This window comes from Macrotis lagotis, chromosome X, assembly GCF_037893015.1.
Source record: "Macrotis lagotis isolate mMagLag1 chromosome X, bilby.v1.9.chrom.fasta, whole genome shotgun sequence".
NCBI lineage: Eukaryota > Metazoa > Chordata > Mammalia > Peramelemorphia > Peramelidae > Macrotis > Macrotis lagotis.
Genome location: NC_133666.1, coordinates 124,643,605 through 124,665,697, shown reverse-complemented (window position 1 = coordinate 124,665,697; position 22,093 = coordinate 124,643,605). Strand labels below are relative to the sequence as shown.

Sequence of the window (22,093 nt, the reverse complement as noted above, 5' to 3'; positions counted from 1 at the left end):
AATATAACTTTGGCTAGGCACCTTTGGGTCTGAAAATAGTCTGATAGGACCCAAGAGGTCATGGATATACCATAAAATTGTCTAAAGATTTACAAAGCACCCTTGTTAGCCTAATTGTATTGTTGTATCTGTTAAATTCCAGGACTGCCTCCCCCTTCCCTAGATGTGGCTGGAACCACTAAATAGTAAACTCCTGACTCCCTCTATCTCTTTATATATTTAGATAAATGATGAGGAGTAATGACATCAAGATATGATTCATTATCACAACAAGTCTTTGTTAAGGAAAGAAATATCAGCAAGACTAATGATATGAGCAGGATGGTCTGTGGTCCATTTTAAAACTGTCTTTAAAAGAGATCCATTGAGCAGAACCAAGACAACATTGTACACATTAACCACAACATTATGAGTTGATCGACCTTGATGTATGAGACTCAGCATGCTGTTCAGAGGACTAGAACAACCCTGGGAGACCTATTATGGACAATGTTATCCACATCCAGAGGAAGTAAAACAAAATAAAACAGAATTAAAAAACCTAAAGAATCTGAATGAACACTACATTCACTTTTTTTAAAAAAATTTCCCTAATGAGGGTGGCTAGGTGGCGCAGTGGATAAAGCACCGGCCCTGGAGTCAGGAGTACCTGGGTTCAAATCCGGTCTCAGACACTTAATAATTACTTAGCTATGTGGCCTTGGGCAAGTCACTTAACCCCATTTGCCTTACAAAAAAAAAAACCTAAAAAAAATCTTCCTTATGTTTTTCTTTCCTATTTCATGGTTTTCTTTCTTTTCACTTAATCCTAATTCCTCATACAGAAAATGATTAATCTATTAAGAATGTCAAACACAAATGAATATATATATATATATATATATATGTATATACAATATTCACCAGACTGTCCACCCCTGAGGGAAGGAGGGTAAGAAGGGAGGGTAGAAGGAAATTTTGCAACATAAATATGAGTATACATGTGGATGAATGTTGAAAAACTTTCATAACATGTGATTGGAAAAATAAATTAAAAATAAAATATAATAAAATAATTGGGGAAAAGATTCATTTTTCATCTAGAGGTTTTTTATTTATTTTAAATATGGCTGAACTTAGAAAGAAAATTTGTTTTGCAAATCACTTATTGGACATGTGCTATTCTAAGATGATTATCCAATGTATTTGTTTATATGATTTTTGAGCTTTTGGTTACAACTCAAGTTGATATGGAACCTTTAATGAATTCACTTTTGTGTTAGAAATCATGTTCTTATAAAAGTATTCTGATATTAGCTATTAGTAGAAATTCACCTTCCAAGTATAAATTGGGTTAAATTGAATAATGCCAAATATAAAGAGCTGAGTTTTTTATGTGTATCAGTATGAAGACTGGCCAAACAGGGTTGTGGATTCCCTGTTCTGAGAGTTTTCAAATTTCTTTTTCTAATAAAGGGCCTGATTATTTCTTCAGAAGAATTTATGTTAAGATATCCTTCTGTCCAGAAACCAATATCTCTCCAACTAACCTGAGCTGGAGGAAATCTGGATTGGATAGGTTACATACACTAGATCAATTGCCAAATGACTCAATCTGTATTTGAATCATGGAGTATAAGTTTTATTCTCCATATTTTCCTGCATTGCAAATTTTCAAGTCCCTCTTCTGGGGACTCCTGACTTTTCTTCCTACTGGTTCCTATTGGCCCCCTGTTAATTAACCCTCCATGGTTTTGTTTCCCTTTTGTGAAATTTATTTCCTTCAGGCTACAAGCAGTGCATCTCCAAAAGTGATCTCTACTAAATACCAATCAACCAATATCAGATCCTGATACATTTAGAATGAACCCCAAATTTAAGCCCCTTCTTTCTGAGGGTAGTATTTTTTAGTCATCATTGTGACAGAATGGCACAGACATTCTGGAGAGGGCAATTTCATATTTTATTAAAGTCTGGGTTGTCAACAGACAACCTGGGTTAAGATAAAGCATTCTCCCATCCCCTCATGGAACCCTTCACAATCTTTGATGGGATTCTTGACAACTTGACAAGAGACAGACATCCTGAAATCAGGGAACAGAACTATACATATACTGTGACTTCACTGACTTCTGCTAATCATCCTATGATCTTTTGTCTAACTCATAAATATGCTCCACAAAATTCTTAATTTGAGTTCAGTAATCTTTTCAAGGCAATGGGGAGTTAAGTGACTTGCCTAAGGTCACACAGCTAGGTAATTATTAAGTGCCTGAGGTCAGATTTGAACTCAAGTCTTCCTGACTCCAGGGCCCGTGTTCTATCCACTGTGCTATCTAGCTGCCCCTGCATTCAGTTTTCATAACTAACTTCCATTCATGAATGAATTTTAAGCCTGGAGGATTTAATAAATACTTATGTTAGCCTAATTTCTCTTTGTCTTTATTAAAACTAAACTCTTGAAGGGTTACCAAATGTATACTTACAGCAAAAGTTTAATGTGAAAATCAGAAGTCATAATGAAGATAACAAATTTTCCTTTATGATATACCCATTCTAAGGTAAATTTCATATAATTAAACTTTGATTAAAGAGTTATTGACTCCTCTCTACAAAAGGGTTCTTTTTTTTCCTTTTGAAGGCAGACCTGACTCAAAGTCAGATTTTATGATGTAAGGTAAATTTGTCTTCAGATTTCTTTTTTCTTTATCAATATCCTACCCTTTGCTCCCCTTCCCCTCTCCACTTCCCTTAAATTCCCATTATTTCACCCTCTTTTTCCTCTTTACCCATCAAATACAGGCCTTGGGAGAGTATTAACTCATCTGTATTAATATATGTAAATGACTAATTAGATAAAAGACTTGCTTAAAGTTATTTGTATTTAAATTGTTGACAAAGGATTATATCAAAGGAATTGATTTTCATCGGAAATTTCAGTCATCACCTTAATGACAGATATAATTTACAAGTAAGGAAATAATCAGACCCCATTTAAAACTCAAATTTGAAGGTCTTTAGGGCAAAAATAAAGACAGTAAAATGGGGGGGGGGGGCTTGTAGAGGAGGAGAGGTCATTTCAGATGGAAATGAAGCATTCCATACTTTGGCAGGGATTCTGAAGTTTTGAGTAGTTCAGTTCCATATAAAAGGCCAGACAGACACAATGAACTTGCTCCAAAGCATACAAAGCCCAAATAACTTTACCTCAAATCATTCATTTCTATAAGATCCAACAGGAATTTGGGAAATGCTACTATATGGTCACTATAAGTTGGACTGGGACTCCATACTGAAGGAACCCTGTTTTGAACTAGAAAGAACTACTGAATAGAAAATGTTCTATCTTTCTCACTTCCTATCTGGAAGGTGATAAGCTTCAAAATCAAGACCTTGAGGGAGTAACACCGGAGAGGCTTTTGCAAATCCTTGTTTCTGTCCTTTCTGAAAGAATACTACCACATTCCGGTTAAATGAGCAGAGTAATACTCAGCCAATCCTAAGGTTGAAGGTAATGAAAACTAAACTGTCCTTTGAAGAATAAGGACTAAAAGTCCAAAAGATTGACCTGAACAGCATAGACCTTCCCTGACTTGTAAAGAACTAGCCCAATAATCAAGCAGCTTTCCTTATTCAACAAGTTAATCAGAAATTCTTTGCTCTATTAGGAGTCAGCTCAGGTTGACTGTTGTACCTTACACATCCTGAAGAGGTTAGGTGCTGTAAGGAACAAACCCAGATAACTCACCCTTCCAGTTGAGTTGCAGTGTTCTATAGAGAGCCACCCCAATCTAACAAGAGAGTGATTTGGCAATCCTCTAGAGTTATGAGTTAATTTGGCCACATCTAATCTCCACAGATATGCCTTACTACCATTGTATTTTGAGTTTGTGCTTATGGTACCCTTGGAGGCATCATTTTAACTGGGAGTCAGTTTGTGTTAACAAGGCCAGGTTCTGTGTCTCTGTTTGTGAGGGAGCATGCCACACATTTTCTTGTTGTTGTTTCTGGAAAATGCCTTGAATTTATTTTACTTAATGTGCTGTTTGAGTAAATGTCATTTCTAAGATCTGAAACAATTCTTTAATTGTTATTGGGGCTTATGAACTGCTATATGTATATATATAAAATCACTGTAGAATTTTCTCTTGTACCGTTTAGGAACTGACAGAAAAATTGCTATTATAATGACAGAAAGTTATTAATACAAAATGTAATGTTTCTTGCCATTTCCTTAATGATGCTAGTGAAGCAGAACTCTGGGCAGAGAGAGAGAAATATTGTAATTTTTCCCCTTTTTTCAGTATTAGAGACAAATATTGCAATTTTTACAATATAACAAATCTATATTGTTGGAATGTTTTTCAGTATTGACCTTGTACTGATAAGGCAAAACTCCTATTAACAAATAATATACCTAATAAGACCCCCCCCTCAATTAACAAGTCCTATACCTAATAGACACTGTTAAAATGATTAATCTTTAAAAATAGTTAATCCTTCTCTATTCTGCCTTGTACTAACAAAGACTGACTCCCAGCTAAACTGGTGCCTCCAAGTTGGGAGTACCATAAATTGTGAGACTAATATACCATTTGCTAACAAAGTCTCTGAAACTGGCTCCTCCAAGTTAAAGTACTATAAATTCCTTAAGGCCCCTAGCTACAATTCTAATTCTGAACTAGATAATCTCTCCAGATATGCAGCAGAAACTTTAGTTCTTAGTCCCTCCCTAATTCTATCTTTAATTCCTCCCCTAACTCCTGCCTAAATTCTCCCAGTATAAACAACAAACCATGCTTTTCTTTAAAAATCCCTAGCTTCTCTCTTTAAATTGCTCTTTTCTGGTATAGATGGGCCATTTGCAATATATCTTTACAACTGTAATAAAACTCCTTTTTTTCCTCTTTTATCTTGCTATTTTTTAAAACTTTCAAAAGAAATTTAGCAGTTATACTACTCATCTCTCTATATTTTATTACTTAATCTCTTGCAGTTACTTTTTTAAGGTTTTTTTTTGTTGTTGTTGTTTTGCAAGGCAATGGGGTAAAATGGCTTGCCCAAGGCCACACAGCTAGGTAATTATTGTCTGAGGCCGGATTTGTACTCAGGTCCTCCTGACCCCAGGGCCAATGCTCTCTCCATTGTGCCATCTAACTGCCCCAATTCCCAATAATTCTTGAAGAAACTTGAATAATGAAATAAGATCCCCATGGATTAAATAGCCTGATGATTTGGGCAAAAAAAAAAAATCGATGAGTTGTTCCACAGTCATGAGAATTCTGACAATTTTATAATGAAAATCTTAAGGAGTGTAAAGGAAGAGTCTTAAAATGTTTCATCATTTACATTTATTCATCACTGATTGGGTTTGGCAAGAAGTACCTATTGAGTACGTTTGATTTGGGAACATGGAATACTAATAAAGAAGATGGTGTCAGGGAATGTGACTTTGGACACCATCTAACTTTGTACTATGAGAAGTCAGAATCATCTAGTTGTTGGAAAGTGATTTTGGTGTTGTGAGTGATTAGTAGACATAGAGTTTGTGTAGATCACCCTGTGATATCAATGCCAAGTGATCTTCCAGAGTTGAGGTTAGGGACGCCTCTGTGTATTCAGACCACCCCTTGACAATGCTTTTCAGTATTCAGTTCAGAAGGGAAAAGAGATTTTAAAAATGGGATGTACTCATTTTAGAAAAATTTGAATATAAGAAGTCATAAAATGATGAAAATTCATAGTTAAAGTTCAAAGTTGAAACCAGAAAGGTGTTTTTTGCTTCATTTTCATTCATTAGTCCTAAGATGAATCAGAAAAGACACTTGAAAAGATCTTGTGAAATTCCCATTTGGAAAGTGTATCCCCAGAGTTCAGGATGTGAAGTCTAGTGGACATTTTCAAGTCAAGGTAAGATTCCCCCAGAAGGCAAAGGGGATTTTCCAGGTGGCCATTTGGATTTGGGGTTTTGTTTGTTTTTTAGATGTCAAAAGAGAAAAGAGAGAAGCAGCAACCTGGCATCAAGTTATTTCCCATTAAAAAAAGGTCATATAATCTCAACAACACTTTCTGGACATTCATCAGAGGCTTGTGTCAGTCATCTGACCAGGATTCTGCAATAACTGTTTCCTTCTACCTATGGCACTGAGGATTTTTTTCCTTGGGCCCAGCTGCATTTGTATGCTTTGAAGATCCTCATCTGTGCAAAGTAAGAGAGATTCTAGATCTATTTGTTCCCTCATAAAGATGGGAATGAACTCACTAAGGTTCTGAGACATCAAAAACAATTCAAGGGGGGTGACATCTGATTCATCTTCCTCCCATTCCATTTCATTCTCATTCCAAGGTATATCATCTTCATCTTCTTTATCTGCTTCTGGGTTTGTCTCACCAGTACCTCCTGATCCTCCTTTCTGAAGTAATCCAGAAACTATATTAAATCCTATCTCCCTTTTATTGTCTGAGATATCTTCAATCACTGAATTTCTTTTAAAAACAATATTACCCAGACCAGGCCTGTTGAAAATGGACTCAGTATTCTTATCTTCTGTGAGCCGTAACTTGTCTTTTAAACCATTTGTGAATGACTCTTCCTCCTCTTCCTGGAACACTTCCATCACATTTCTCTGTCCCCTACTGCTCTCCTTCTCTGTTCCTCTTCCCATCTCTTCTTCTTCTTCTTCTGTGTTCTTGTTTTTATGCTTTCCCATGAAGGTATCTTTCAGACCCTTGGTGAATGTTCCAAATGCACTGGAAGTGGAGGAGTTTGAAGATGACTTGGAAAAAGTACCCTTGAAAGAAGATAGAGTCCCCCCTTTCTCTTTGTTGAATGTGCGATTCATTTTATTCTGATGTTTATCCTGAAGTTTTTCACATTCTTTAATCTGTTTCTTGGCATTTCTTTGGGCTTGTTCCTTCTGTCTAGCCACCTTTTTGGGATTCAGGATGCTCTGGTCCCTGGCAGCTTTGTCTAGGATATCAACACATTCATTCTGCTCTCTGCTGGCAGCAGCATCTAGCGGGGATTGTAGGTCATTGTCTTGGGCAAATATATTGGCACCAAAGTTGATCAAGAATGAAACACAGTGAATATGTCCGTTGGAGGATGCATAATGGAGGGGAGTGTTTCCCCAAATGTCACATTTATCAGGATCCCCCCTAGAAGAGAAAGTGTAGGAAACACATATGTTATTGTTCTGTCATTCATTTATTAAGCACCTACTGTGAATAAGGACAAATAACAACATTATGTATTAGGAACTGTCCTTAGTATTAAGAATATTTAAAAAACAAACCCTGAAACAACCCCTGACCTCAAGAAGCTAATGTTCTATTTGTAATAAATAGCTTGAACACGGAACAGTAGGGAAAAAATGCATATAAATAGATACTAAGTACTTTTCCAGAGGGATGGGGCCCTGACTAGCAGGGAAATTGCTTGTAGGAGGTGGCAGTTGAGTTGAATTTTAAAACAAACCAGGGAATCTGTGACGCAAAGAGATGAAGAGGGATTTGCAGGCAAATCTTTGTGCAAAGAATTGAAGTGGGAGATGGATTGTCAAGTGCTGGAACTTGAGAGTATATAAATGAGAATATCGCAATAAACCTGGAAAGGAAGACTGAAGACAAATTATCTTTTAAAGCCCATAACAAAGAAATTTTATTTTATTATAAAGTCAAAAGGGAGTCACTGGAGTTTCATGATCAGAGGAGTGATATAATCAGAACTGTGCTTGAATATTAATTTGTTTTTGTTTGTTTTGGCAAGGTAGTGGGGTAAGTGACTTGCCCAAGGTCACACAGCTAAGGTGTCTGAGATCACATCTGAACTCAGGTCCTCCTGACTCCAGGGCCATTGCTCTATCCACCACACCATCTAGCTGCCCCTTGAATATTAATTTGGCTTCCACATGAAAGATAGAACAGAAGGAAGGAAAGACTGGAGATTGAGAGATTATTTAAGAGGCTATTGAAATAAGTTAGGCAAGAGGTGATAAGGGCCTAAAGTAGGAAGACAAGCCCAGGAGTGATGAGAAAGTGATGGACAAGGAAGATATAAGGGAGATAGCATTGATAACACTTGGTAACTGCTTAAATATGAGAGTTGAGGAAGAGGGAAAAGTCTAGGATAGATGATTTCTAGAAATAGGAACCAGAATGGCTTGATAGTGCTATCATCAATAGAAATAGGAAAGTTAGGAAAGAGCAACAGAAAAATCATAATGAGTTCCATTTTAGTTGTGTAGAAGTAAAGGTACTTATGGGACATTCAGTTCAAAATATAGAATTAGGTAACTGATGAAGTGAGACTAGGGTTCAAGAATGATATTGGAACTGGATAAAATTGACCTGGAACTTGTTTGCATAAAGATGGCAGCTGAATATAAAGGAAACAATGATATTCTTTTTTTTTTTTTTGCAAGGCAATGGGATTAAGTGGCTTGCCCAAGGCCACACAGCTAGGTAATTATTAAGTGTCTGAGGTCGGATTTGAACTCAGGTACTCCTGACTCCAGGCCGGTGCTCTATTCACTGCGCCACCTAGCTGCCCTGAAACAATGATATTCTTGAGAGAAATTGTAGAGAAAGAAGAGAAGAGGTTCATGAGCTTTAGCCATGCATAGGAGGTGAGATATTAATGATAACCTAGCAAAGAATACCAAGAAAGAGCTGACAGGTAGGAAGGAGGAGAATGTAGGAGAAAGTAGCCACTAAAACCTAAGGAGGAATGTTCAATATTTTTAGAAACTGAGAGGTCAATAAGGATGAGGATTGAAAAAAGGTCATTAGATTTGATAATAAATCATGGGCGACCTTAGAGAAAATAGTTTAACTTGAGTAATGAAATCAGAAATGAGATATTTATTGCACTGTGGTTGAAAGGTAAGTGTAAAGTGAGAAAATGTAAGTAATATGTGTTAACAGTCTTTTTTCTAATAATTTAGCTCTGAAGGGAGGAGATATAGGATGATAGTTTGATGGTATATTAGAATCCAATAAGGGCTTTATTTAAAGTTGGGGGATAGCTGGGCATGTTTGTAAGCAGGAGAAAAGGAGATACTGGATGAAGGAGAGATTGAAAGCTAAAGAATGACTAATGAAGGGATATGTTCCCAGAAGAGACTGAAAGAAATGGAATAGGAGTATGTGTAGAAGAACAGACATTGTCCAGGAAAAGAGCCAACTTTTTTCCTCAGACTGGAGCAAAGAAAGAATGGAAAAAAATATGAAAATGATCTGAAATGTAGACCTGTGGAGAAGAGGGAGCTAAATTATGGGAGATGGTCCCAATTTTGTCAGTGTTGAGAAAAATAAAGAATCATGAAATTAATCTTGTAGGGGTCATAGGCCCTGGGCATTCCTGAACTTTGTAATATGCCATCTTTGCAATTCAAAAGGCCAACACAGATCAGGAAGAAATAGAGTTTGGAAAATTTGATGAAAAAAAGAATAAATATCAGGGTGCTTGGAAGGAAGGACAAAAATAAGTTGGAAAGATACAGTCTTACAAATGAATGAGTATAAAAGCATTTCTTAATCACTTACTTTGTGCCAAGCAAAAAAAGTGGCAGGAATCCTAAAGCTTAGAATAAGTTGAATTTGCTGAAGAAAGCTCAAGTCAATCAAAAAGGGATTGAGTTTTAAAAAGGAAAAAAAGCTATATAAAGGAGGAAAAAAAGGAAATAATAAAAGGGATTAGTCTGTGGCTTGAACTGGAGGTGGATGGAAATGAGAGGAAAGAAAAAGTGGAGCTGCTCATTTCCCATTGTGCTGGTTTTCTTTGCCAAGGAGAATGACCTTGGAACTGTAAATGGCACAACAAAAATGGCCAAAGGAGAATTGTTACTCAAGATAAGTAAGGAGTGAACAAAAAGTCACCTATCACTCTTAATCAGTTCATGTTGCCTTGCCCAGCTGAACACATTCTGAAGTACTCAAAGAATGGTAGATGCAATAGTTAATTCACTGTCTGTGATACTGAAATATAGTGGAAAAATGGAGGGCACTGTGGGTCTGGAGAAGGGCAAATATTGTTTTGATTTTCAGAAGAAGAAATAAAGTCTTCAGTGAACAGTGATTCCTGGGAAAATTCCAGATGAATTCCTTAAAGAAATGGTTGGTGAACACCTAGATAAGGACACAATGATTTCAAAGAGCCAGCACAGTTTTGTTGGAGATAGGTTATGCCAAACTAATCATTTCCTTTTAGGAAAGGGTTAGTAAGTTGGTGGTTCAGAGAAATACTATACATGTACTATTATTATTATTATTATTATTATTACTATTTTATTTTATTTTGGGTCTTTTTTTTTTTTGGCTTTTGTAGGGCCATGGGGTTGGGGTGGCTTGCATGGGGTTACATAGCTGGGTGATTGTTGGGTGTCTGGGGCCAGATTTGGGTTCAGGTGCTCCTGGCTCCAGGGCCGGTGCTCCATCCACTGTGCCACCTGACCATACCTACAATTATTATTATTATTATCATTTTTTTATTTTAATCTTAATTTTTTTCTCTCCCCTTTATCGCTTATACAGGTCTATATTTTCTTGGGGGAAGCGGTATTATGTTTACTCTTAAACAAGAATATTTTAGTAATGTATAAAAATCATTATTTGTACAAAATAAGAATAAATAAATAAATTAGAAATAAAAAAGTAATAGGAGCATTCTGTATAGATCTTACTTTTAAGATGAATTTAATAGGCATTAAGAGAATGTCTTACACTTGGGTTCAAAAGCATTCCCTTCACAAATATATGATGAGGGAATCTTGACTAGTCAGCCATTCTTCTCGGAAAAGATCTGGAGGTCTTAGAGGCCCACCAATTCTGAAAGTCAAGCTAAAGGAACTGCAGGTGCCTTCAGGGAGGGATGTTGGCTAGGAACAGGTAGCTGATAGTCCCATTGCTGGACATAACTGAGCAGGGCACTTTAAGAAGGTCATTGGCAAATTGGAGATGGCAGCAGAGAACATTTAGATGAGGTCAAAGAAACTGGAGAGATTTGACTTAGAGAAGAAAAGGCCTAGAAGGTCACAATAGAGACTTCCAAGAGCCAATAGGGTTAAAAGTCAAAAGGATCTGGATTTAATTCCTGCTTCAGTTACTTCTTAGCTGTGTGACTCTGGATAAATCAATTAACCTCTCTATGCCTCAGTGTCCTCATCTGTAAAATGGGTGGAATAAAATATACATTATCAAAGAATAAAAAGAATATTTGATTAAAGTATTCCATACTATTCTTGTAAGAAACATAGAAAGATGTGGGCCAGATAGTCATAGAGTAGATTCTGAATTAGTTGAAAGATCAGACTTGGAGGTAGTAATAAAGAATCCTATGAGTAAGAAAAGATCAAAGTATAGTTAAAGGTTCAGTGAAAACATAAACTTGGCAAGAGGTATCTAGGGCAGCAATTCAGGTATCTAAATGATCATAGTCCTGTGATATTTAACAATTTTAATGATGACTTGGATAAAGGCGTGAATGGTGCAACCATTAAATTTACAAATGTCACAAATTTGAGAGGGGAATTTATCATGCTGGATGGAAAGTCCAGAAGCATTTTACTGACTCTAACAAGACAAAATATAATGCAGATAATGGCAAGTTACTTTAGATACCAAAAAATATGCCCTGTCTAGTTCAGATTGTCTACAATCTAGAATTTAAAGTCTGGAAAGATAGACTCATAGGAAAATTGTAAAAGTTCTTAAAATTCCAAATAAGTTTGAATTTTATTTTTAAGGTTAGAGGTCTGATTCTACCTATGATTTAGTGAGTTATCTGTTGGAGCCCTCGACTTTTCTAAAGCACACATGCCTTAACTTCATCCTCCAAAAGACTATGTTTGTCCTTCATTGCAAAGGTGACCATGACATCAGGGAGGTGATGCCATGATGAGCACTTGAATTGGATTTGAGTGAGAGGATGCTGTGCTAAGTCACCAGCCTCACTTTCTCCTTTAGAGTCATCTTGGTTCAGTGGCCAAACATGAATCAGGATGCCTGGAGATGACCCTGGATGTAGGACTATCAGGATTAAATGACTTGCTCAAGTTCACACAGCTAGTAAGCATCAAGGTCTGAGGCTGGATTCAAACTCCCATCCTCCTGACTTCAAGGCCAGTGCTTTATCTACTGCCCTCTTCAAAAGGCTATGGAACCAAGGGGAATGTTGTAGACAAAGTTTGCCTAAATTTTAACCAAGTGTTTTATTATTGCTGTAGGAGAGAGAAAGAGAGAGATGTAGGTTCATTGATAAAAAGGTTTGAAGATTTTGGAGCTGGTTGAAAAAAGTAATAGTTAATGATTCAATGATAATTTGTCTAAAGGTCTCCACTAATGTGTTTCAGGAGCTTGGAACCCAAGGAGTTGAGTGACTTGCCCAAGGTCACACAGCTAAGTAAGTATCAAATGCCTGGGGCTGAATTTGAATTCAGGTTCTTCTAACTCCAGGGATGGTATTTTATCCACCTATGCCACCTAGCTGCCCTCTAGAGGGTTCAACTCTTAAGTTGTCTCCAGCTGTATAGAGAAGTGTGTGCTATTTTTATTATTTTTATCAATAACAGATAAAGGGATAGATGTCATGTTTATATCAGATTTTTCAGCCAGTATGTTACTGATCCCTCCCAGTTTTTAGAGTCAGGATTGTAGAAAGTTTCAACAGCTTAGAACACTGGTTTGATTCTAAAAAGATGACTTCAATACAGATAAAGTTCTAATCTTAGATGAAAAAATAGCTTCACAAGTATAAAATGGTTAGACAATTTGTCTTTAAAAAGATGTTTTAATGGACAGTAAGCTCAATGGTCAGTAGTGTGAAGTGAAAGACAAAAAAAGCTAATGTGATCTTGGACTGCATTAAGAGGGGCAAACATCGAAAGCATAAGTTGATGCTACCTCTATGTATTCTGCCATGATGATGCCATATCTCAAGTATTTTGTTTGGTTTTGGACATCATAGTTTAAGAATACTGATAAGCTTGAGAGGGAGCCAATCAGGAAGATGAAGGGACTTGAATCCATGTCCTAAGAAAATGTTGTTTAGTCATTTTTCAGTTATATCTGACTCTTTGTGACCCTACTCATAGTTTTCTTGGCAAAGATACTTGAGTGGTTTGCCATTTCCTTCTCCTGCTCATTTTATATATAAGAAAACTAAGGCAAAGATGGCTAAGTGACTTGCCCAGGGTCACATAGCTAGGAAGTGTCTGAGTCTTGATTAAACTCAGGTCTGCCAGGACTCCAGAACAGGTGCTCTATCCATTGTGCCATCTAGCTGCCCCTCTGAGAAGAGCAAAGAAAATTAGGATGTGTACTCTAAAAAAAAGAGAAAAAGTTTTCTGATGAAACATAAGAACTGTCTTCAATTATTCAAAACATTATCCTGTGGAAAAGAGATTAGACTTGTTCTGTTCTGCTAAAGGATAGAACAAAGATCTATGAGTAGACACTGCTAAGGGGTAAATTGAGGCTTGATATCAGGAAAACCTTACAAATATAGCCATGCAAAAATGAAAAGGAATGATTTAGGAGGTATTGGTTTCACTGGAAGTCTTTAAGCAGAGGTTGAATGAACACTTACTGGGTATGTTATAGAGATTAAATGAACTCTAAAATGATTTATGATTCTATAAATTTATTTTCTTAATCCTACACTAGTAAGAGTGAAAAAGAATCCTAACTTCATGAAAGAACAAAATGAACCTATGAAATTCAATTTCATCTTTTTGATGGTAGGATAGAAAGGTGTGGAGGACCAAAATCAAGTCAATAAGTCAGGGTAGTGTAATGTGGAAAAGAGGTTTGGATTATAGACATGAATGCAAATCCTGTTTTTGGTAATTATTAGTTATGTAACCTTGAGTAGGACATGAAATTTCTCTGGGTTCCATTTTCTCCTCTGTAAGATGAGAAAGTTCAACTCTTTTTTTGTTGTTTGGGAGGCAATGGAATTAATGACTTGCCCAAGGTCACACAGCTATTAAGTATCAAATGTCTGAGGCTGGATTTGAATTCAGGTTCTTCTGACTCCAGGGCTGGTTTTCTATCTACTGTGCCACTGAGCTGCCAACTCTTAAGTTGCCTCCAGCTCTGAATTCTATGAATAAGTATTTATTTAGTAGCTACTATATATAAAGCACAGTAGAGTCTAATCCATTGAAAGGGCCATTTTGTCAAATAACATAAGGTTATAGAAGGTCATCTCATCCAACCTTTTCTTTTTATGGAGGGGAAAAGTGAATCCTAGAGAAATTAAATGACTTACCCCAAGATCACAAAAGAATTTGGATCCAGGTCCTCCTACTGCTGATCCAACATGCTTCCTGTACCAAGACATTTCTTTTCTTTATTTTTTAGGTTTTTTTCCAAGGCAATGGGGTTAAAGTGACTTGCCCAAGGCCACACAACTAGGTAATTATTAAGTGTTTGAGGTCATATTTGAACTCAGGTCTTCCTGACTCCAGGGCTGGTGCTCTATCCACTGTGCCACCTAGCTTTCTCTTAGAATAAATATTTTTTTAAACTTTTTTCTTTTTATTTAAGGTAATGGGGTTAAGTGACTTCCCTAAGGTCACACAGCTAAGCAATTATTAAGTGTCTGAGGTCAAATTTGAACGCAGGTCCTCCTGACTCCAGGGCTGGTGCTCTATCCACTGCGCCACCTAGCTGCCCCTGATCAAGACATTTCTTAATGAATTGAGAGAACAAAGCAGCACAGACTTAAAAGAACAGAGCATGCCCAGCTTTTAATATGGTACAACAAGGAACAAGCCTTTCCTCAAAGAGTCTGACATTCAGAACACCTAGCCTTGAGTACTGGATCAAAAGATGGCATCTTTAGATCTAGTATCCCCATATCCTGTGCAAAGCATAGCATCTCATTCCTGAAACCCACAGTTCTGTTTATTTTAAAGCAAAATTGTTGAAAGACTCTTTAGAAACCCTGACCATCAATGAATGATTTATATAACATCTTGATGACTGCAAAATAAATAATTTTTTAAAAAACACACTTGATTATAGTCTCCTGAAACTTAGTTAACTTGTGTTAAACTAAAATTGTGGCTGAAAAGAAAAACATGGAAAATGTATTTTTCTCCAACTGAAGATAATTCTGAGACCACTCATAAAGGCTTGGAAAAAATCCCCTTAAGTGAGTAGAATTGTTTCCCATATCATGGGCTTGCAAATGGCTTTCCAGGATGAAGAAATTGCATAAACAATGACTGATCTGATTTTACAAATAGGCTTCACTTTAAGGAAATCCAATTTGCAAAATTCCAAATTTGTAGAACAGACACATCAGGAAATAAAATGTCACATTATGAAAGCATTAAATCCTTCACTTATAAAGTATATTTAAAATGCATAACTCTACAAAAATTAAATTTATAATGAACTTCTCAGGAATGCAGTTGTGTAAGACAGTACACAACTATACAAAGTTTGAGGTCTCATTTGGCATTACACAATCAGCATGTTTGTCATCTAGTGTACTGGTTCTTCTCAGATATTTATCATTTGCAAAGTCAGGCTCCAAACAATTCTCAATAGAAAATATTGGACTGAATAAAACTCAATATAGATATTTGTATATTTGTGTGTAAAAAAATTTGTTTGCCTCAAGGAAGGAATTTTCTATTTTGATAATTCTTTGAATCAATTTACTTTCAAAGTTCAGCCATAACTATACTTTAGTTTGTGGAATAATTTCTTCCCAGCTCTCAAAATTATTAATGCCTATTCATATTGTTCTTATTCCTGAAGTTACAATTTCTATTAAACTAATAAAGTCCTTACAAATAATTTTAAGCCATCTTAGCTTAAAGGATCATAGATATCAAGCAAGCAGGGACTTTGCCGGGGGGGGGGGGGGGGGGGGGGGGGGGGGGGGCTCACTGAGTCTAATCCCCTAGGTGAGAAAACTGAAGCCCAAAGGACTAAGTAATTTGCCTCAGGACACACAAGTAGTGCTTGGCAGAGAAGAGATTTGAATCTAGGTCTTCAAATCCTGGACACTGAAGTGGCTTTGTTGATAGAGTGCCAGACCTGAAGACAGAAAGACTAATCTTCCTGGGTTTAAATCTAGTCCTGAATGACTCTGGACAAGTCATTTAACCTTTTTTTTTTTGCCTCAGCTTTCTCATCTGTAAAAATGAGTTGGAGAAAGAAATAGCAAACCAGTCCAAGAAAATCCCAAATGGGGTCACAAAGAATCAGACATGACTGAAAATGACTTAAACAGCAACTTCAAATGTAATTCATATGCTCATTCTAACTATTAGAATGAAAGGAAGTCTTAAAAAATTCTGCTAGGCAGGAACCATTTGTGATGGCTCTAGCACATTGGGGAGATACTCTATGAAGAACTGATAGAAAGATATGAACAAAAATCACACAGGATAAAGAAATACAGTGGGGTTGCAATCTGGATCAATAGAAGAAGCATCTGCACCAATGAAATCTGTCAAAGTCAAAATCGACATCAGCTATGATGAACTTGCTAACTATGACTTAATACAAGTTATTGATGAAAATGTTAAACACCACAGGGCCAATCTGAGGTATCTGAGGTACAAGATGATCTCTCTTCTATTTCTTACTATGTAGAGATATTCTTTGATACCTATTATCTGTGTGAACTTGGTCAAGTTCCTGGACTTCAGTTTCCTCATCTTGAAAATAAGAGGGTTGAACTAGATAGATAACCAGTGAGATTCCTTCTAGCTTTAAAGTTATATTATGACTATCTAGGAGAGAGATTAGCTGACTCTAGGGAACATAGATAAAAATCACTCAGCTGTAGCAGAAATAGTCTCTAAAGTCACTGCACAGTACTCTCCATAATTGTTCAGATTTCAATATTGCTTTTTTTAATGACTTGTGGGTGATAACTCTTCAACTCTAAGCACCAGATTAAAATTTTTTTTCAGTCAGATAAAATCACTCAATTTCCTTTCCTTAGAATCAACAACTTCGGGGTGGCTAGGTGGCCTAGTGGATAAAGCACTGGCCCTGGAGTCAGGAGTACCTGGGTTCAAATACGGTCTCAGACACTTACTAATTACCTAGCTGTGTGGCCTTGGGCAAGCCACTTAACCCCATTTGCCTTGCAAAAACCTAAAAAAAAAGAATCAACAACTTCATAGGCACAACTCCCTCCTTTTTATCCTTGAACCAACTTTTTACAGGTTTCACTAACTTACCCCACCAATTGATCCCTTTTGTTAATTTGCTTAATTCTCTAATTATTCCAATAACCTTTTTTTACTTCCCTTTCCTCATCTTGAAACTACCTCTTGATAATGCTTCAGGTATTACTACCTAATCTTATGTCAGAGTAGATAGACCAGTGTCCTTGGAGTCATTAGCTGTGAAAAGGCCTCAGTTTTATCTGCCTCAGTTTCTTTATCTGTAAAATAAAAGCATCTATCTTCTAGGAGGACAGCTGGGTGATAAAAAGGATAGTGTCAGACTTGGAGTCAGGAAGTCCTAAATTCAAATTTGATCTCAGAGATTCATTAGCTATGTGACCCTGGGCAAATCACTTAACCCTGTTTGCCTCAGTTTCTACATGAGAAGGAAATGGCAAATCACTCCAGTGTCTTTGTCAAGAAAATGTGATCATGAAAAGTCAAATATGACTGGAAAATAAACCTTTTAGGGTTATTGTAAAGATGAACCATACTTAGTAAACCTTAAAACACTATATAAATCCTAGCAATCTTTGTTAATATCCTCTTTAGTTCTCCTTGATCACACTCTTTCTGTCAACTTTCTTTCAACTCAGAAATAGAATGTGGATCATCAGCATCTGGGCTTGGACATTATTTTTAAAGCTTTTCTCAATTTATCTCATTTCACAAAATTTTTCCTTTCAGGAAATTTTTCCTTTCCTTTCACAAAATTCAACCTTTGATATTGAGGTATCTCCATGGTCCAAACTCCTCCCTATCTGACTTAAGACCTTCTCTCCTCACACTTTTCTCACAGAAACAAAAAGTAGTTGTGTCTTTGGCATCATCCCTGCCTTATAGATAACTAGTGAATTGCTCACATAATTCCTCATAATTGTGTTATTTCTAGTATAAATCTCTTCTGTGTAAACTTGATCCAATCCAGTTGCTTTTCCCTTCTTGCTTCTTTTTAATACTATTCCACCTCCTCTATGGATACAAGTGCAGTGGTTCTCCTATCCTCATTGATGAAGAACAATTGTTATTAAAAAAAATTCTTATAAATCTTTTCCATTTTTCATATTTCCTATTTAACCTCTTTCATCCTTGAATTTTCTTGGGATGAATTTGATTGGTTGAGTCTGTTCTAGTCTATATTGCTTCTCTCTAATAACTTTCACTGTTTCTCTTGATTTATCAGTGGATGTTGCTTATAATCTTCCATCATCCCTCTACACAAGATTTTACAAATGAGTTTTATTTCAAATTAGTGTTTTCTTTGGCTTCTATTTCCTTTTTTTGGTGAATAAATCAAGAGTTTGCTGATTAAGGCACCTTTTAGGCTCTTTAGGTCTCCAAGTTATAGTAACTGATTTATATAATATATGAAATTATTTGCCCTTTCTATCATTATCACCCTTTTTTCATTATCAATTACTTGTTTGTATAGGTCAGAATTAAATTATTTCAATTGCACACCATAAATTTTGTTTCATTTTATCCTTCTCCTCTCCTTTCTTGATCCTTGTTTTCATAAGTCCATAGTCTAACTGGGCAGGAATAATACCCTACTAGTAATAAATCATTTCCATATTTTAAAAAGATAATCAACTTTTTTTGTTTTGGTGATACAATGTAGTGCTTAATGATTCCTTTCTAGGGAGAAAATAATCATGGTTTTTGGACTTCATCTTTAGATTTTCTCATTCTTTTTTTTTTTGCTGGTCCAGTTTTTCCCCTCAATATATTTCTTGCCAATGTTACCTAGTCCTACCTTTGCACTGAAGTGACTAGGTGACTAAGTATGCTGGTTTAATTTTGAAGATCTTATCAAGTTCTTCATGTAATTTTTCTATCACTTCATCCTGCACAATAAATGTTAGTGCATAAGGTACAATTATTTTCATTGTAGTCTTTTTGGAAATACTTATCATGAGTATTATATTAGATGATTAAATATTCTATTTATTGATGTTTCTTAATGTTTGGGGATGCTTTATAAAACCAACTGACAATTCCTTTTTCTCTCCAAGGAATACCCATGAACCATCCTTCCCTTTAGCTGCAGCTTCTTTCTTCTGATTTTGTTTATAATAAGCTTGTCAAGATAGATAGATATTCTTTAGTCCTATATTTAAATATGCAATGGTGGCCATCCCATGGAACTTGCATGTAGCTGAACTGAGCTCCCTTTAAGCTACATGTGCAGGTTTGGTGATGGAACTTAGCTATTTGGGATGATGAAACAATCTCATTATTGGTTCATATGGCAGTGGCTAGGGGTGCCTGTGTCACATTAATGTTCTCCATCACATAATGAAAATAACCAAGAACTTACTTATTCACTCATGAGGCTGGAATGGAGAACCTTCAAGGCTACCTTGAAGTTTAACCCCCTTGCTTTTAGTAAAGATTATACCTAAAAAGTTATTTCTCTAATTCTTAAAGATCTCTGTAATGAAATGATTTTTTCTTTTCCCTTTTTTCATTCCTTTTCTTCCCCATTCCCATCTCTCCACTATAACTCCCCATGTTAATCCATCATATATTGTACTGAAGTTGGCAGCCTTTGAAAGTGACTGAGATGCCAACTCTTTTTTCCTAGTTGTCTTTGATCTGAATAATGCAATGAAAGTGACACATCTTTCTCTTTGCTACAATAGCTTCCTTCACTCAATCTGACAATTGTGCTATGTTGGCTGACCCATGTTCTTATATTTTGGTAGGGCCCCTTTTCTCTTTCTAAATAAATAATCCTTTCTGGCAGAAACTAAATTTTGAACCTAATTCTATTATTCACTAAGAATTAGTTAGTACTTTGAGTGGAATGCAAGGGATTCTATGGTAACCTCACCTTCATCTTTTTTGTTCTGCACTTGGAGTAAGGTAGATAAATTGGCTCTTGAAGAAATTATTAATGGCATTCTGCTCAAGGTTAACCCTATATGTAAATAAGTGGGTAAGTATCATCCTAGAAGAATATGGAAAGCTCACTGCCTAAAACTGTTACTTTCCTGATCTGAAATCATCACCTGTGGATTACAAGTGGATTAGATGATTGTTGGAAAGGGTCACCATTAAAGTAGTTTACCTGGGAGTGACTTTTAAGCCCTCTTCCATTGATGCATTAAGGAAAGTTAGTTTAACTGATTATATTTGAGTCTAATAAGAGATGTTAAGTAAATTTCAAAGAGAAGCAAAATAGAGAATGGTTAGGAGTGAGGGAGTCAGGAAACATCAGGAGAATGGCAAACTCCCATAATTGGAACTTGGAGAAAGAGCCATCAATGTCAAAAAATAGAATACATAAAACTTTGCTAACTTCACAACTCTGCCAAGGGACTGGCCTTGATCCTGATATTCTCCATCATAATCATCTTTTCAATTTCTTTCCTCCTTTCTTTCTGGATTATGCCTTCTCTCAATTTTTCTCCCTTTCTTTACTCCTATTCCCACTCCCTGACATTGTTTAACCTCATTAGTGATCTTCAGAATTAAGGAGATTACTAAAAAGTCATTTAGAGCAAAGAAAGATCATTGTTTAGGCCTAAATTTGGAAGAAGTGGTTTCCATAGTCAGGCAAACTCAGCTATTAAATGGTTCATAAATAATCCTGTTGAAACTTGAAATTCGGTCTTTCTACAAGGACAGGGACCAGATCTTCAAGAAAGGAAAAATTTCATGCTAAGAATTCATAGGTGAGAAGAAAACAAAAATTTTATAAACTGGAATTTATGCTGCTAATACTTGTGGAAACAGAACTTAAAGGTTGAGCATTTGCTTTTGTGTAAAAAGATTTATAAAATAATAGAATTACTTCTTCTCTACCCCTACCTCTCAACCATTTAAATTGCATTTTAAAGCAATGCCAGATACAGGTTTGTCCTCTTGAAAATCTTCAGCAAAGTGTATTTATCCTTGACAACCTCTGGCTTATAATAGTCAAAAACATCATCTTTTTTGGTCATTATAAGCAAGGTCATCTTGCGCTATTCTTAATGGCAAAACAGAATAGCAACAGAAAACCCCAACCATAGCAAAAAACTAGTATCAGTTCAATGGTTTTTAAAAAGTGTATTTCTGTATCCATATAAATACCTATCATTATTATCATGATCATTATTATTGAGGTGACCTGTCATTCAGGATTGTAAAACACAAGGAAGGGGTACTAAGTAAAGAGTTTTTCCCTTCTTCAAGGAGACAATTATTTAAAGATTTAAGGAAAGAGCTATAAGATTTGGGTACCATTTCACATTACTTCCAAATGCAAAAATTCTCCAGGTAACTTGGCCTTTATCAAAAACTAGCCTAAACTTACCCCCTGCTACAGATGATCTCCAAGGCTTCCAAGTTGCCATGATAGGCTGCCAAGAGGGTAGGAGTCATGCCATCTTCGTCAGAAACATTGAGATCCCGCTTGGTAGCTTCTTTCAGAATTTCCAGGTAGCCATCAATTGTGGCCTGGTGGTACCGGGTTGACATTGTAAGTTAAGTTCTCTCCTTACCCCACCCAGGACTCATAGAGAGCCCTTAGTCTTCTGCTAGCCTGTGGTCTACCCAGCAGCCCTGCCTCAATCGGAAGAGTTAATCAATGACTATGAATTACAGTACTACCTTCAGCAAGGTAAAAATCTGAGGGCAAAGTTCATCACCTGTCTGCAGTCCTGGAAGGAAGCCAAAAAGTTACTTAGATCTGAAAGTGGAAATTTTCTTTCCGGAATGACTATGCTATTGGCTATTTTATTTCTCTCATATTCCCAAGTATTTCACTGCTTGAGAGGGAAATAGGAACTGAACCAGTGAATGAATTACTAGCTGATTTTCATAAAGGTGACATAGGCAATATAGCCACTGAACAATAGAAGTAAATCATGCTTGTCATATAATCTAGGACTGCTCTCCAGATTTTACTGGGAAAATGTCCTTTAATG

At 36.2% G+C, this 22,093-nt stretch overlaps 1 protein-coding gene across 1 annotated transcript; it reads right to left on the bottom strand.

The window, feature by feature from the left end:
- Positions 1-5,315: 5,315 nt before the first annotated feature.
- ANKS4B (ankyrin repeat and sterile alpha motif domain containing 4B) lies at positions 5,316-21,878 on the bottom strand. Its single transcript, XM_074201061.1, has 2 exons — positions 21,481-21,878; positions 5,316-7,137 (listed from the first exon to the last, which is right to left on the bottom strand). The coding sequence occupies exons 1-2, from the start codon at positions 21,642-21,644 to the stop codon at positions 6,060-6,062; spliced, it is 1,242 nt and encodes a 413-aa protein (XP_074057162.1). The 5' UTR covers positions 21,645-21,878; the 3' UTR covers positions 5,316-6,059.
- Between the last annotated feature and the right edge of the window lie 215 nt (positions 21,879-22,093).